General features: G+C 40.5%; 2 protein-coding genes across 3 annotated transcripts in view; one reads left to right on the top strand and one right to left on the bottom strand.

The window, feature by feature from the left end:
* LY75 (lymphocyte antigen 75) overlaps positions 1-6,710 on the top strand; it is a 45,357-nt gene extending 38,647 nt beyond the window's left edge. For both annotated transcript variants that reach the window (XM_066190080.1, XM_066190081.1), the window contains exons 31-35: positions 1,027-1,201; positions 1,710-1,877; positions 3,101-3,223; positions 3,681-3,848; positions 4,835-6,710. In XM_066190080.1, the coding sequence (XP_066046177.1) occupies positions 1,027-1,201; positions 1,710-1,877; positions 3,101-3,223; positions 3,681-3,848; positions 4,835-5,019 (819 nt within the window). In that variant the 3' untranslated portion in view covers positions 5,020-6,710. The remainder of the gene's footprint in view (positions 1-1,026; positions 1,202-1,709; positions 1,878-3,100; positions 3,224-3,680; positions 3,849-4,834) is intronic.
* Positions 6,711-11,578: 4,868 nt separating this feature from the next.
* LOC136293369 (unconventional myosin-X-like) overlaps positions 11,579-16,344 on the bottom strand; it is a 90,093-nt gene continuing 85,327 nt past the window's right edge. The window contains exons 39-41 of the mRNA XM_066190079.1: positions 15,312-15,761; positions 14,407-14,598; positions 11,579-13,855 (exon numbers count right to left, since the gene is read on the bottom strand). Coding sequence (XP_066046176.1) covers positions 13,742-13,855; positions 14,407-14,598; positions 15,312-15,761 — 756 coding nt within the window. The 3' untranslated portion in view covers positions 11,579-13,741. The remainder of the gene's footprint in view (positions 13,856-14,406; positions 14,599-15,311; positions 15,762-16,344) is intronic.

A 16,344-nucleotide genomic window follows, 5' to 3' on the forward strand; every position in this document is an offset into this window, starting at 1 on the left:
TTTTGGACAAGACATGAAATATTTTCTGATTTTTTTTCCAAGTCCTTCGAATCTCTTTTCCATATAGTATATTTTCAACCCTGTGTAATGTGTTAATATTAAATTTTGGTGAATGTAGGCACACCAAGATTTTTCCTCCTAATACCCGACAGTTTAAAATAATACCATGTTCTCAAATCATTCCTTGCAGCACAAGGAAGCGTGATTTGCAGTGCTACCCCTAGAGGTTTCAGACTTTATGGCCCTCTGTAGGATCAGATTTCATTAGCAAAGAGAGACAGACAAGGCTGTGTGGCACCTGCTTGGTTGAGGTCAGGACTGACTCTCCAGAGCAGTTCAGGAACTGGCTCTCAGTAAGTTCAGTGTCTTTCTCCCAGGAGACACAATAGCAGGAGGCAGCTGCAGATCATATTCCTCCTCTGTCTGCTTTACTGTGGAGCCAAAAGCCTGTGGCCCTGACCCTGCTCCCCTCACTTATTGCCAGACCTGGTCATAGTAGTTATTTGGCAGGAATGCTCCTCTGCAGAAGTAATCATTTCTAAGCATGTCTGTGAATGCGTCCCTCACAACTGACTCGTCATTGGCATGGGTTTCCAGGAGTGTATCTGAAGTAGGAGCTAGCACTGCAAACGATCCCTGAGCTGCCCAGTTTTTTACTCACTGAGGCAATCTCAACAATTTAGCAGTTTGCAACATATCCACTAATGCTCATAGCAGGGAAGGCAGATTGTTTAAATGAAACAGCAGGGTGGAACCAAGTAAAATGTTCCCCATAGGATAAAACAGGCACATTGCAGGTTTAAACTTGTGAACATGCTGTCCTTTCTCAGTTCCCACAAATAATAAAAATTTCTATGTTAAGAAAATGCAAACTATGTTGTACGTTTATTTGCTGTGAATTTAGATGAGACCACCTGCTCTTTAATTTATCACTCTACAAATATTGCTACATGACAATTCATGATGGATGACATTTAAAGCACAGTCATATGTGGTTTAAAAATTGTGGGTTTTTTCTTTAATTAGGGAAGTAAAGCTAATTTTGAATGGTCAGACGGAAGTGACTTTGACTACTATCCCTGGGAATTGGAAAACTCAAATACTACTGAGAACTGTGTTCTGTTGGATACTAAAGGATTTTGGAACCGTACAAAATGTACAAATGTTGCTGAAGGTGCCATTTGCTATAGCCCTCCAAACGGTAAGTGTTCTTTTTAAAGTTTTCTGTAGCTGTCTTTACATGTTGTATTTAGTAGTAGAAATGAAGATTGAAATACTGCACATGGTTCCCTTTTTAAGAAGAATTTTCTATCAGGAATGATAAAACACTTTTTAATACTTCAGGGAGATAAATTCTCATCATTCCAGTGGTGAAAACCTAAATCCAAACTGTTTACTTCTTGATCACCTGTGGTAGGAATATCGAATGTATGTACCTTTTCTAAATCAAAATACTTATCAAATATATTTAACAAATGTGAAACCCCACAAAAAAAAGCAATAAAAAATCGTTCCCAAGCCTTTGGGTTTTGTCTTATGCTCATTCTAAAATAAATTTGTACATGACGCAAGAAGAAGGAATGTAAGCTAATTGAATAGTGGTTCTTGGGAGGAGTAATAGCAGCCCTCGTTAATACTTATTGTCCTGTTATTCTAGAGACTGTGCACAAACTGCTGCAGCAGAAATAACAATTTCTTTGTCTTTGCAGAGAGAAAATTAGAGCCAAAGCAAGCAAGCAGAGGCTCTGGATGCCCGCAGAGCAGTGGCTCCCTGCACTGGGAACAGTACAGGGATCACTGTTACGCCTTTGACATGGCATTCTACAATTTTTCCGTGTATAACGTGGAAGAGGCTAAGAGAATCTGCCAGAAGCTGAGTAGGTTTAGACTCTTTATCACATTATCTTTATCACATTATAACTTGTAAGTCCACTATTTGAGAAGAAATAAAACCCAACAACCTAAAATCTTATGCTGGTTATACTATAGCTTTGCCATTTTTATGCTCCTTTAGTTTAGGAAAGGCAATAGCAAGCTTTATTTTTGAACACCTGGTGAAAATTCTTAATAAAATACTGCAACATGCTACAGATCATTTGCCACAGAGGTATCGGCAGATAAAATGCAGGTAGCCAGTTGTAGAAGATTCAGAAATTAAATGCTTATATTTTGGAGGAAAACATTTTATCTGCATGGCAAGTTAGTGCTGTTGGCAGGGCTTTTTTGTTATATCCTTTCCATAGCTGCTTGCTAATAGGGAGCTTGCTAAGCTATCAAATGGTTCAAAGAGCATGTATGGTATAGATACTAAAGCATGTAAAAAACCTAATTTTATGTCAAACTAATGGGTTTTCTCTCTTTGCTGAGCTGCATGGAGAATTGTATTGCAGAGACAGTGTTAATCAGTCTCATGTACAGAAGTTTTAATCACCCTAACATAGAAGTTAATGACTGTCATAACTTTCCTTTATGGAATTACGTTATGGTGTGATGTTGGACTCATTATTTAGGATCTCAAAAACCCAGTCCTGTATGCAGTTTGCTGTTGAGTCCAATTTGGTCTGGTAGTTGGAAGAGAAAGCATCTGGCTTATATTTATAAATAATTGTCGAGGATGGGTGCACCCTGAGGATGTCTCTATAGCCTGCCCTTTCCTTCCTCTTATTCCCCAGTTACTGTACATAAAAACCTGTGGCACACTGGGAGGATTGATTTAGAAATTAACTTGACTCAGCAAAATGATGAGCTTTCGTTCAACTATGTTTCTGAAAGCCTATTACTTGGGCAAGAGTAGTAATTCTCAACAGGTATCTCTTGATACCTTCCATGTATGTAGTCTGCAGTTGCTGTAAGTTTACTCCCATTTATTCTGTATAACCTGCTAGAATAACCAGACATCTGAAGCTGTGTCCTAAAACATGCTGTATTTTACTGGGTGGGAGGTTCATATCTTTATTCTGAAGGTTATTCTAAACTAATTTTACAAGCCCAGATCAGCAAATCCTTTCCCATAGTAATTGTTCCCACAGAAAACTCAGTGTACCAGCATCATGAAAAATCATGTAAGTTGCAATTCTGACTGGTTTCCTCTGCCCCTTAGATCCTTCAGCAACCCTTCTGACTATAGTGGATGCTGAAGAAAATGCATTTGTGAGCACACACATAAAGGAACACGATCTCATCACCAGGAACGTATGGCTTGGCCTGGATCATGGCTTTAAGGGTAAGAAGTAGCAACAATGTATAAGCATGAATGTTTTATGTTGTAAATATAGATGCCTAAGTCCTCAAATAAGAACAATTATGTAGTGTTGGTAGCCTATAGTAACTTCTGCTTGAGGTTGGAATCTGTTATTTAACATTTTAAAGCACTTTGGACTTCATTGTAGTTAAGTCTCTTCCTGTTGCATGGTTAGGGTAATCAGGAGTCCCTGAAATTAATTTTTCCCACCTCTGTTATTGGTGCCTAATGCTTGAGGCAAGTGCATCAATTGCTAAAGGTGTAGAGAAGAGGGGTGGCTAAAAGTTGTGTGTTCATATTTACTGGTTTTAATATATGGGATGGATAGTCAGTCCTTTTCTTTTTAAGCAATGTAAAGAAATCAATAGATTGTGAATGACATTGTGTAGCATCACAGGATGTTTTGGTGATCTAGACTAAGTAATGTTTTTTTCAACAGGACAGTCCCTGAACTGGCTGGATGGCTCATCAGTTAATTATGTCAACTGGGAGAATAAAACTGCAGAAGCCAATGAAAAATGCAGTGTTATCCTGTCCACAACTGGCATGTGGTCTAAAGTTGACTGTGCACGTAGTCGAAGCAGAGTGGTTTGTAAAGCTCCTTTAGGTACGGAAGCATTATTTTAGCAGAGACTTAATTTTGTTGAGACTGTTTTCAGGAATATCTGGTTTATTGGATAAAGTGTGTGTTGGAATAATGGAAGTGCAATTCACAAAAGAACCCGTCAAGTACCTCTGCCTAAGCAGGAGTCTTCTGTTGTAGTTTAGCCATAAAAATGCATTCAGAGACAAACTGTCTAGGAATTTACTTTTCCTGGCTCTCACTATCCACTCAGTGAGTAAGGAAGAGAACTGCAATGTCCAGAAAGTGTAGAATAGTTGCTATTGCTTCTTACCATGGGATATCCTGTTATGGGTGAGTTTGTGTAGGTGGAATCAGAAAGAGTTCTGCTTGTAAGAGGTGCTGAGTAAACAGATACTGCCCATTGTGTTGTCAGTCTTGGGGAGGCTTCTGGAAATGTTACCCCATAGCTCCAGAAAATAACTCAGGCCTTTACTCCCTCATCGTTGGCTTTGTACAGGAAAGCAAGCAGTTAACTGAGCATTAAGCAGGCAAGTTCTTGAGAAGCAGTGGAATCTTTCTGATTTTGTATACATTTTCACTGAAGTGGAAATGCAGGAATAGATTAAATTTTGTGCCACTAAGGAAAAGCTCAACAAAATCTTTTCAGTCTGAAGGCAGTATAATCACCTTCATTTCCAAGAGCCCAGGATCTTACTAGATTTATGAAGTATACACACCTCTAAAGGAGTGCTGCCTTTGCAAATAGGTGGTTTTGAACTCCAGAGGTCCCTTCCAACCTAAATATTAGTCAATTAACAACAGAATGATCAAAAATAAGCTAATGCATTCCTGCATGAATCAGCATATTACTTCCCATATGTTGAAGTAAAGACTTAATAGGAAGAGTTTGCCTTGACTTGAGCTAACAGTGCAGTATTATCGTGTAGCTACCTAAGCATCAACCCTATGACAAAATATTCTTGCCAAAACTCTTAAATAATAATTATTTGTCTTTTGTTCTGTTTCAGGTTCTAATCATACTGGTGTGGCTGTAGCATTTGCCCTGCTAATTATCTTGGTTTTCTTTGCTGGGCTGGTATGGTACCTCTACAAAAAGAAGCGTCTTCACTGGAGTGCCTTCTCTTCGGTACGCTATCAAAGAGGGATGAACGATGATGAAACTGATGATATGTTCACAAAAGATAGCTATTGAAAAACTTTCTTCTGATCAATTTAAGCATGAACTTCACTGTGTGAAGCCATAAGAAACGAGCTACTTGATGTTTTATTACTTCTTTTTGGAAAAGTAACAAGGTTATTAATGGGGGGCTAAAATTAGTTTGTTTATAAATAAGTGCAATTTTTATTCAATTTTATGGTAATTCTTTACATTTGGCCTCAGCCTTTTAAGATGCAAGGTGTTTAGAGTTCTGTTGTATTTTTTAATTTATGGTATTATCTCTCTTTACTGGAATTTTTGATGGAACAAATTAATGCCAGCAGTACGTCATGCAACATCATTTTAATGAATACACTTAAAATTTACTTCTCCCAATACCCTTATTTATATTAGGATTAAATGTCTAATTTTCTAGTTACCAACCTATAACTTTATAGGTGAAATACGTCATCTGTCTAAGAAACAAGATAAAAGATGTCTAAGAAAAGGCTGAGGATATATGGTAAACAAACTTGTGTACATAAATGCTAAAAATACTTGAGTATTTTTCATAAAACTTAAACTTGATTTTTGTATGTGATGTGTTACTGTAGCCTTTCCTATGCACTCCAAAGAATGCCATAAAGGGAAGAACAGGAGACAGAATTGTATATATTAATTACTCAGTGATTTGATCAGTTATTGTTTTGAAGAAGTCTTTTGATTTTTTTGAATGCACAGTACAAAGAACAGGTGCATTTACTTTTATGAAGAAGGATATGCCAAAGACCAAATCCATTCTGCATGTGGTGGCGGCATGAGGTGGTAAATAGGAATACATTGGCCTGGTGTGCTGAGAAGAGTACTACTGATTTCTCTGAAGCAGCAGAGCAAGGTCACAGTGTTCAACTGCCTTCTTTTCCTGCAGTTTACTTATGTTGATGGCACTTTTTCTTTGTTCCTGTTTGCACTATTTTGATAAGGAAGTGTTTATAATTTGTGTTGAGAAGTAGAGAATTCCTCATAGATACCACTTTGAGCCTGTTGAAAGAGCAGCCTGAAGAGGCACGGTAAAGGAGCCATTGCGGTAGTTTCCTGATCAAAGAAGTAAGCACTTTTGTTGTTTGTTTGGTACTTTGGGCACAATTGTGAACATTTGCTTTTTCTGAGGTAACTTGTAGAAAATGTAGTTACAATGAAAATAACTGTCATTCTTTAACCTACCCTGGTATGAGATGTGTTTGAAACGTTGCAAAGTTCGGTTCCTGATGTCTTCTGGTTTAGCTTATATGCCTAAGTGCTTTGCCAAATGACTTCTAACTTAATGGACTAGAAAAAAATGTTGGTTTTTGTCTTTTTCTAACTACATTAATAAGTGAGGAAAATTATTTACAAGATCCCATGTTTTGAGATTTACTAGTTTTATAGATGTTTGTACTCTGAGCATTTTTAGGTGTGAATCTGAAATGGAAAGTGGAAATTAGTAGTAAGATCCTAATTCAACACAAAAGGATATATACTTTTTATTAAAAAATGTATATTCTTATAAATGATGTAAATAATTTTTTCAGGCCTCATTTGTCATGTTTGTTTCATCACACCCAAGTTGTCTAATCACTGGCAATTCCTTTTTTCATAAGCACTATGGCCTTAGTGCAGGTGAATAACCCACTTCATTTGAAATACACAGGAAGATTATTTGGCAGTATTGTTATTGAAAGAATAAAATTAAATTAAACACTGAACTGCTTACACTGGTTTTATTTCCATGGAAGCAGTTATCAGAGTTAAGGTATGGGTCATTAATCACTGGGTAAAAAAAGCACCGTACAGTGGGGGGCTGTGATCAGAATTAAAGCCGGTAAGCGTGTGTTACCACACTAAGAAAACTTTGGAGGTAATGCATATCTTTGATGTATTTAAAAAGAATGCTGGTCATTTTCTTTTTGCATTTGAAAACATAGTTATACCTAGCTTTTATCGAGCTGCTTCAGGCTTACACAGGGAACATTCCTCTGTGCCTTTTTGTCCTAGTCAGGGTGTAGTTCATTAGCACCTCAAGGCCCAAATTAAAGCAGTGTATAAAGAGCTCCCTCCATAATGCCTCTTAAAATATAGGCAAAGTTAAAACTACTTCCAGCTAAGTAACACTTGCAATTAAAGCATGAGATGTATTCATTTAAAGTGATGTCTGAGCTCTGAATTCCAGACATCCAAAATCTCTGACTGCTGGTCAAAGGGCAGTGTTATTTTTAGCTCCTGTAATGGCTTGCTGGGAGAAACATCCTATTGTGCAAGATCACTAACGAGGTCATCTGCTTCACAAACATTAATCTTAAAACTGAGGATGATGCATGAGGAAATGGCAGCAGAGAAATGCTTTCCCAGGTCCCAGAGCAATGGATTTGAGAAGAAATCCTAGAACTCCTTCATCCCAGAGACAGACTATCTGCCAGCTGTGGTAGCTTTAGGCAAAAGGTGTACAACTTCACTTCCTCTTCCTGAATTTTGCCCAGTCTTTGTAAGACTCTGGGTCATGGAAAGGTTAATCCGCATCTGTCGCTACACCAGCCAGCATTTTTATTTTAAAAGTATTTCTGCATCAGTAACTTAATTGACATAGAAATCAACAAGTCTTTATGCATGAGCACCCTTTGGGCTTGATGCTTTTGTTGTACTTCTCAGCATTTTTCCCTTAAACCAAATGTACCATCTGCTTGTTTCTTTGGACATATGTCATACATGTAAACATTTTTGAAAGGAGTAAGTAAATTTCATGGCCTGCTAGTGATTTTTCTTTTTTGGTGTGGCTGCAAATAAATGAAGACCAAACGTTACAGTTCTTGTTATTCCAAGTTGGAACTACTATTTGGGCCCTTCCTGCATCTGCTGTTTCTGTGCGCATGGAGTACAGTGGAATATATAACACCCAGGCTTCTAAAAGTTAGTCAAATTCATTCGGTTGTCAAGAAGTACATAAAGTTTTTACTGACCAAATTGAACAGACACTGCACAGTTTTAACACAAGACCTATGAGCAATATTAAAGAACTGAGCTTAGGAAAAACAGATTCCTTACTGGAGAGTAAAATTCAGTTGTCACTAATGGACCTTTCTCATTCAGTTCTGGAATTTTCTGAAGAGAGTTGACAAACTACTAGAGAGGGAATATTCTGTTAATAGCAAATGAACTTGAAAATATGGTGCATCGCATAAACACCCTTAGAAAATACTGTTATCTGGAGTATATTCTTTATGGCTAAACCACAGCAATGGTATTTGAAAACTGAAAACTCCTGTACACTCTATTGTAATATATGTCAGTAACTAAGATTTTTAACAGATTTATTGGAGAAGGGGAGGATACCAGATGCTTATTGTGATGACACAGTACTGCAACACAGACTGTAAGTCCTCATGGATTTCTCTTTACCAAATGCAGAAGGGCCTATAATGACAAATAGTACAACAGTTCTTTGTTTGTTTTACTTCTTTTCAGCATTAAATAGAGTAATTTACTCCTAGGTGACTTTAAAAAAATGGATTCCGGCAATACAAAATAATTTTTTCAAAATGTGTTTCCTGAATTATGCTGGCCTCTTATGTATTATTTGCTAGAACAAATGAGAATAGAGATATTTTTCTGCATGCTGTGTCTTGGGACACTCGTATGGCTAGTAAGAGTACTGCTCCTGCTTTTTATAAAACTTCTCTTTTCAAATGCCATGTGTCATGTTCCCTTTTAGGAGATTATTCAGGGCAGGTAATTGTACAAAACCATATTGCTTACACTTTGTTAAAGCTAACAAGCCTTATATACATGTTCAAATTAAAAAGTAGTGGGTTGAGTTGGTTTTACAAATATGCATGATTGAATGTCATCACCATTAGCAACTGAACTTTCATTGAAATGTCTTTTTTTCATTTACATTATCTGGGTATTTGAAGAGCATCTTGTGTTAAATGAGAGTGTGAATTATAAATGTGTGTGGATAATGGGAAGTCACATTTGCTCACATCGTGAGCTGCTTTGAGGAAAAAGACTGGGTTTCTGAAATTCCATCTTTTGTGGTCTCCTGCGGACACCATTCTTTGTACCTCTTTTCTCTCATACATGCTTTGCAGCACTGACTAATAAGCCCACCAGATGGAGAACACACCACCACAGACACAAGATCCAACCAGGGAGCCTTGCACCACTGCAAACTGCCAGGAAAGGGGACCAGGAAGCACCACTTCCTCAACAAAGCAGCAGCCACAAGGCTGAAACATGTGGGATGAGCACTGCCAACAGCCCCACGGCACTTCTATGGGACAGCAGGGAAAGGGCTGCAACAGTCACTGTGGACAGCTGGAACACCCTGTAGCAGCAGGGTGGGTCTGTACCCTCCCTCCTCTGCAAGCAAGAGAGCTGAGAGCAGCTTTCTTTACCCTGGCCCAAGTACTCACAGCACAACAATGGAGAGTTTGCTGTGGAAAACAGCCACTTCTCTTCCCCTTCTCCCAACTTCCACTTCCTCCCCTCTCCACACCTTCTTCAACCAGGGTATCTTCCCCTGCAGATTCAGTGCCTTTGTACCCCACATCAGGCAGCTGAGTTGCCTTCAACCTCACTGCAACAGGAGAAAGGAACAGGACGGGTAAGTTGCTCCTCTTAAATGTGTGTGCCTCGTTAGTGGCCCTGCAAAAACTATGGCCAGTGTCTAACCCAACTAAGTCTATCTTCTTAAAAGGCTGTCACTAAATAGTCACTCAGGATTTGTAAGTGTTTGCTTTTATAGGAAGAGCACGTTTATATTGGTAATCCTGAGCCCCCACGGCATTTTGGGGAAGGCCTGGGGGCCAGTGCCTGAGGGCTGTGAGGGGCCCCAGACGTGTCCCTGGGTGCAGTGTGGGCAGGAGGTGGAGCTGGTCTCTGGGACACCAGAGCTCAGTCCTGTAGCTAGCTGGGCTGCCCAAGCCAGCACTGGGTAGCAAATTCCTGGTCTGCAGGAACCAGGAATCAGCCAGCTGAAGGCATTTGCTCTGGGTTGCATTCACACCTGAACAGGCCACGGCGTTGGGTGCTCCATGCGATGGATTCCTCCCAGCTGGTGGTCACGGCTGTGCTGGAGCAGCGCTGAGCTGGCACCGGGGTAAGCGACTGTCACTGACAATCCAGCCACCAGCCTTCACCTCAGCGCTGACCATGGAATGGGGCCAAGGTGTGTACCAGCCATACATTAGGAATGTCCAGTCAAAAGGAGTAGCCCAAGAGCCTGGCAAATTTGCATCCCACTGATGCAGGAATTCGTATTTTACAGAGGGGGCTGGAATTCATGTGTGAGATTTGCTTAAAGGCCCAAGGGGAGTTACTCTGAAGAAAATGCACAGGGTAATAATTGAATACACAGCCTACAGAGTGAGAGGCTGTGTGTTTTAAAACCAGGTACAAATAAATGTTTCAAGTTTACAGCCAGTAATAATGGCAGACACATGATCTTGTGAAACAACTTACCTGAGGCAGTGTCTTTGTGCATAAATAATTTCATGTTTATGGTGTAGGTGCAGATTATAAATTATCATGAAACTAGTTCATGTAAAATAAACAGAGCATTCAAACTTGAATTAACTCTTACAGAAATACTTGGGTGGGGTCCAGAGGGACTGCATGTCACACTGACAGGGTGATCAAACATTTAAAAAAGGAGTCAGAGAAGGCTGCTGCTTTGGGTTGTTATTCATGGCTACCACTCAAAAAATGCATTTGTGTGTATTGTTGTAGTCATACTGGACCTGCAGCAGTACATGTTTGTTGTCTTTATAGAGATGTATTAATGAAACAAGTGAACAAGTGCAGTCTGAAATTCAACAGCTTCCCAGAAAGGAGACTGGTTAGCTGGCAGTAAGCAGAGACAGTTGCAGCCTCTAATAAAGACCTGGAAAATCTATGCAAGGAGATAAAGATGGAGAAAAAAGAAGCTGTGAACAGTTGCAAGTGATTCTGTATAGACCGATCTCCAGGGTCCCAAGGCTCTCAGACCATCTGACCAAGTTATGTAGGGGAGCATAATGATGGAGATTATGCATCAGTGCATGGATTCCATACCTGTGTATGGACTGAGGGAACTTTTGTTTGCTACTGGGATGGTCTGTGTTGCTGACAGCTCAGATGCTCCCAGTCCCAATTCATTTCATTGACACAAGCTCTTAGGTGAGCACTGTGGCCAGGTCATGCACTTGTGTGGGAAGTGCAAATTGGCAGCTTATTTGAGCCAGAAGTGATTTTCTGTTATTAGTGACTTTGGAGGTGCTGAAGAGAAGGTATGGAGCTGATCCCACAGATTGGGCCTTGGGAGACAATTAATTCCTTGGTCTGCTGTCTCAGAACCAGTGGGACATCTCCCACTGAGCAAAGGTGTGACTCAGCCCCAGAGAGAAGAGCAGAAGTTAACAAACCTTCCCCACTGTAGCAGCAACCCATTTTCTATTGGCCCCAAAATTTGCTTCTGGGAGAAAGGGCTGTTGAATCCTCACACCAATGACGCCTGCTTTCCGCTTACAAGTTCCAAGCATTAAGCTTTGAGTAAACACCTTAACATGGGCACACAATGCCTGTAAGTGAATACAGCCTGTGCAATCCAATAATTTATTAAACTTTCATCTTGTAAAGCCAGTTACAAATTAAAAAAGACAGAAGAAGGAATTCTGTAATAGAAATGAGCAAAATTACAACAAATAGTAGTGGGAGTTATGTTTCAAGTGGGTTCAAGCTGCCTGCAGCAACCCAAGAGCCAGAACACAGAGCAAGTGCAGAGTTAGGACAGGGATAATCAAACCTAGTCTGATACATTAGAGATGGAGCCAGTGTATGCAGTGTATATAGAGTGTTGCTTCTCAGGTGGCCTCTGCATTCCTGTTCTCTCCCACCTGTGACCTGGCCTTGTCACAACAAGGGGGTGTTTGTAGGATCCATCAGTGACGCTACTTAAGGCAAACTCCAGTTGAAGGGATGATGCACAGCAGTGGCCACCCTCTTCGGCTGATTGTGTAGCAAGTGCACGGAGTGTTTGCACATGCTGCAGTGTAGTGGAAATAAGAGAGGAGCAGGGGTTATGTACAGTGTTTCTTCTTGTACTGTCACACTCACAACCAGTGCTCTGCAACACAGTATTAGTGATATGGCACAATTTGATGATGAACTGCAATGAATCTGTTGCATACTGACTCCTACTTTTCTATGCAATTTCTGCTTCATAGCTAACAAGCCTGACCTGCTGCTACTTCAGAAATGGAGATAGCCAATTTTAAATGTGGAAGAAGGCCCACATTACATACAGCTCTGCAGTTTCAGTAAGAAACAGAATGGGCCTTTGCATTCTAGGATCCCAAGACTAGAAAAGGGTAATGGAAAATGGCTTACCATCAGGTTTCGTGTCTGTTAATGCAACTAATGATGGGACTGATATTGAATATTGTTTTAAACAATTAAATCAACTTTCTGTCAGTCAGAGACTGAAGATGACTGTCACCTTCCATGGAGAAGAAAAAATTCTGCTTCTTCAAATTGCAGGTAGCTATGAAATCCTCCGAGAAGCAGTTGTTTTGGCAAAATAGCATTGTTTTCAAGTTCTTCTGAGAACTAAGGACCTAGAGGAGACTGGATGGGGATCTGGGGATCAGTGATGTGGGCAGTTCTTGTTAAAAGTTGGAGTGGATGAAGGATTTGGCATTTGCTTACTGTAGTACAGAGGAAGTAAAAATCTTGCCTATAACAATTTATCTAGGCACCTATTCACTCAGTAGGAAACAGTTCGCTTAAAACTAAGTTCAGGGACCCCAGTCATCCTAAAATCCCACCTAAAGAAGGATCTTAATGCAAACAACCTGCTCACCATAAATCACCAATCTCCATCTAATACTGGGAGTTTGTGAAGAGCAGCTCTCCTGGAAATGCTACTCAAACCATCTCCCTTCCTGGGAACAGCAGTGATTATTTTTTATGCAGGAGGTGCTGCTTGCAGTGTGCCCAGAATGGCACCTTATGGCCTATTTCAGTGGTGCTACTCCCAGAGGTTTTCTCCTAGGCTGGAGTATTTAGTAGTTTAACTGAAAGTGCCACTTTTTACAGTCGTGTACCTGTGAATTTTTATTGGAAGGTGAACAACCACCTTGGGTGTTTTTATTTGTTTCTTTAATACTCTCTCACGTAGGGTTTGACCTCTCTCTGTTGGACCACTTGGCTTCAATTATACAAAGGCTTTTTCTTTTTAAGACCAGATCAGATCTTTAGTATATCCTGAAGAAAGAAAAACCAAACCCACAGTGATTTATATTTTAGATTTGTTTGCAAAATAAATAAAACCAATATTCTTTTAGCAGACCAAGCTGTGATCACATGATCCCAGATGTCTGCATGTTCAAAATTCTTAAGGAAGCTTAAGTCTGTCTCCTGTCCTGCAGAAATGATCCTTGTAAATTTTTCTGCCAGTATGACAGGTGATAGTGAAAGCAGCAGAGAGGACATGGAGGAGGAGGAGGATGCTTCTGACTTTGCTTCTTTAAGGTACACTGTTCATCAAACAAGCAAGGGGAAAACAAGTTTGGGATCATTAGTATTTAACAACAGTTTAACTGTTTAATGTCTTTGGGAAGAGGTGCAAATCCTATGGTACTGTAGAACTGTCACTTCAGGTTTTAAATACAGTAGTCAGTTGAATTCTTAAAAAACATCTTTGCTACACTTGTGCTGGCAAGTTGCAAATACCCACGACTAAACTAGTGTCAGTTCATCCGTATCACCTAGTCCAGATGCTTGCATGACTGTCCACGCTGGTGGCTGATTTGACACTGCAGCGTTTCTTCACGATCATGTTGATGTATGCTTTCATGATCTTTATTATCTCGCCCACCTGGGGAGAGAACACAGGAACACAGCATCAGCACTCTGAAAACTTCAGTGCACCAAGGCATACACAATCCTTTTCTGAAAGAGATTCCCCTTCTCCAAAGTCATGACACAATAAATTTTGCATGTTAATACTAAACGTGAACATGACAGTAAGAAGAGAAAGGCTTGGTAAGTTTGTGCTCTGCTGTAGCAATACTTTAAAATATTTTTAGCTCAAAGAAAAGCAACTTCCATTCTACTAAATCTTTCAAGTTTGTGAAACTCCCCATTCATCTACTGGAAAGGAATGAAGGAAAACCACGCAAACTGAAGAGCACTCACAACTGGAAACTTGATGCACTGGAACGCCAATCAACCTCCTTCACTTTCTAAGCAGCCTATCTTTTTTTTTTTGTTGTTCATCCCTGTATTCAAGAACATGTACCATGCCCTTTAGGATTAAGCTCCCTTCATCTTTTCCCTTGGCTGTGTATTCCATTAGTCAAGAGTTCTTGCACAGAAACCTGTCTATTCCTTGAAGCTTAACTAAAGTGGCTGTGTGCTTTCACATACCTGGGAAGTTTCAAAGAACATTTCTCTCTCATCCACTGTAATTTTGAAGGTGTTGGGCTGTGGTGCTCCAAAGAAAACGATGTGCTCATACTGGAAAGTTTCTAGTGGTTTAGGATCCCCTCGTTTGTAGACAGACACATTCTCTGTGCTGACGCCAAGCCAGAGGTCATTGGGGAATCCACCCTCCTTGCACTGCAGAAACAGAAACATGATATTTTGCATAAATGCAGTGGAGAATCAAATAATTTTCAATTCAAGAAAAAGCCCTCTGTTTCTAGCTCTCATAGGACATTTCAATTCAATGAACAAACCAGGGTACTTGCAGAATCCATGTGGGAGGCACTTCTGCTGAAAAGGTTTGGGTGATACAGCTGAGTCAAATACTAGTTGAGTAATAAATAATTGAAAAAGGGAACAGCTCTCATCAGATTTTAAAGTGATGTGGCAAGTCAATATTCTGCTTCTTATTTATAGATAATACAGTGAGTGCAAGCAACTTCCCATGGTGATCCACCTAGGCAGCAGCAGAACGGACAGAACTGAACTGTGGTCAGCCACTCTAGCAGGCTGAGCAGAGTGCTGTACATGGCCCAGTCTGTGCAGTTTCTGTTGTACTGCTGCAGAACAGGACTGCACTTTTTGCTGGCAGGAACACCACTTTCTCTCCTCCCCCATTATTCTAAGAAAGTGGGAATCCATTGTCTCCATTTACCAGGATGCCCTGCCTTGGCTGCTCTATGCTCTGTGTGTCATGACTCTTGGGTATTGTGGTACTGCAGGCTTTCCCTGGGATTACTACGGCAAAATGTATCCAGTTCCCAAAATTCCCTTCTGAACACCTGCATCTGTTCTCCAGACCAATACGTCTCCTCAGCTGTGGTTTTAGGAGTTTATTAATCACTCACCTCAACATCAAAGAGGGTTGACCCATAACCTGGCCACTCCTTTACAATGGACATGTATTTCACCATGGCCTGATGCTGAGAGAGCCCTTGCAGCTTGGTCCATTTCTGTGCAATGCTTGCCCGAGCAGCTGAAAGCTCTTCTTTAACCCACATCTCCATCATCTGCTCCTCTTCTACCTTCTGCTTCTTTACAGACCCTGTCTTGAAGCTACGCTTCAATGTCCCTTCAAGGAAGCTGGTCCGTCTCCTCTCCAGAGTGTGACTGGTACTGCTGCTGCTCTTTGTTGACTGCAGTATTTTGGATTTCAGCCTGTTAACTGGGTAGATTCCATCAAGGGTCCAGCTTATTTTGGAATAATCTCCATGAAGATACTGCAGCCGCAGAGCTGCTAGACGCTGCAGAGTGTCCTCCGGCCCAGGAAAATGGCCAGCTATGAGGCTTTCGTGAGCCTACAAACAAAAAGTCCCTCAAACTCATTAGAAAGCAAAAGCACACTTTATTCACATCTAGGTCCATGTACAGATTCCTGTTGCATCTGCTGATCCCAGCAGGATAGATATAACTCAGGAGGTCTGAGCAGACATTGTAATAAATATGTCAGCGTCTGTAAGTGGTTGATATGAGGGGGAACACCCCTCTCTGCAAGCCTGAACAGGACAGATATCTTTGAGGGGCTCCTATCCTGTACAGAAAGTCCTACAATGAGGACTATTTAGGTCTGTAACAGATGGGAGAGACCAGAATTGAAGAAGTTTGGTTTTGTGTTGTACCAGCCACAGCTCCTGTGTGAAGATTATATTCAACACCAGAGTAATATATATATAATAAATTCAAGATTCTCAACCTCAGTTTCATTACACAAATGCACCTCCCACCTCTTCTTCCATCACCTGATGTCTCCACCAATCTTCTTGCTTCCCTTTGCCTGTTTTTCTGTGAAATCTATTAATGGAGCTTTTTGCACATCACTCTAATGTCTGGGTAACACCCACTCTCCTACTGTTACCTCTCTTTGCCAGTTAAAGCTGTGTC

Source organism: Chamaea fasciata, unplaced genomic scaffold, assembly GCF_029207755.1.
Source record: "Chamaea fasciata isolate MVZ Bird 193981 ecotype frontalis unplaced genomic scaffold, bChaFas1.0.hap1 SCAF_8, whole genome shotgun sequence".
NCBI lineage: Eukaryota > Metazoa > Chordata > Aves > Passeriformes > Sylviidae > Chamaea > Chamaea fasciata.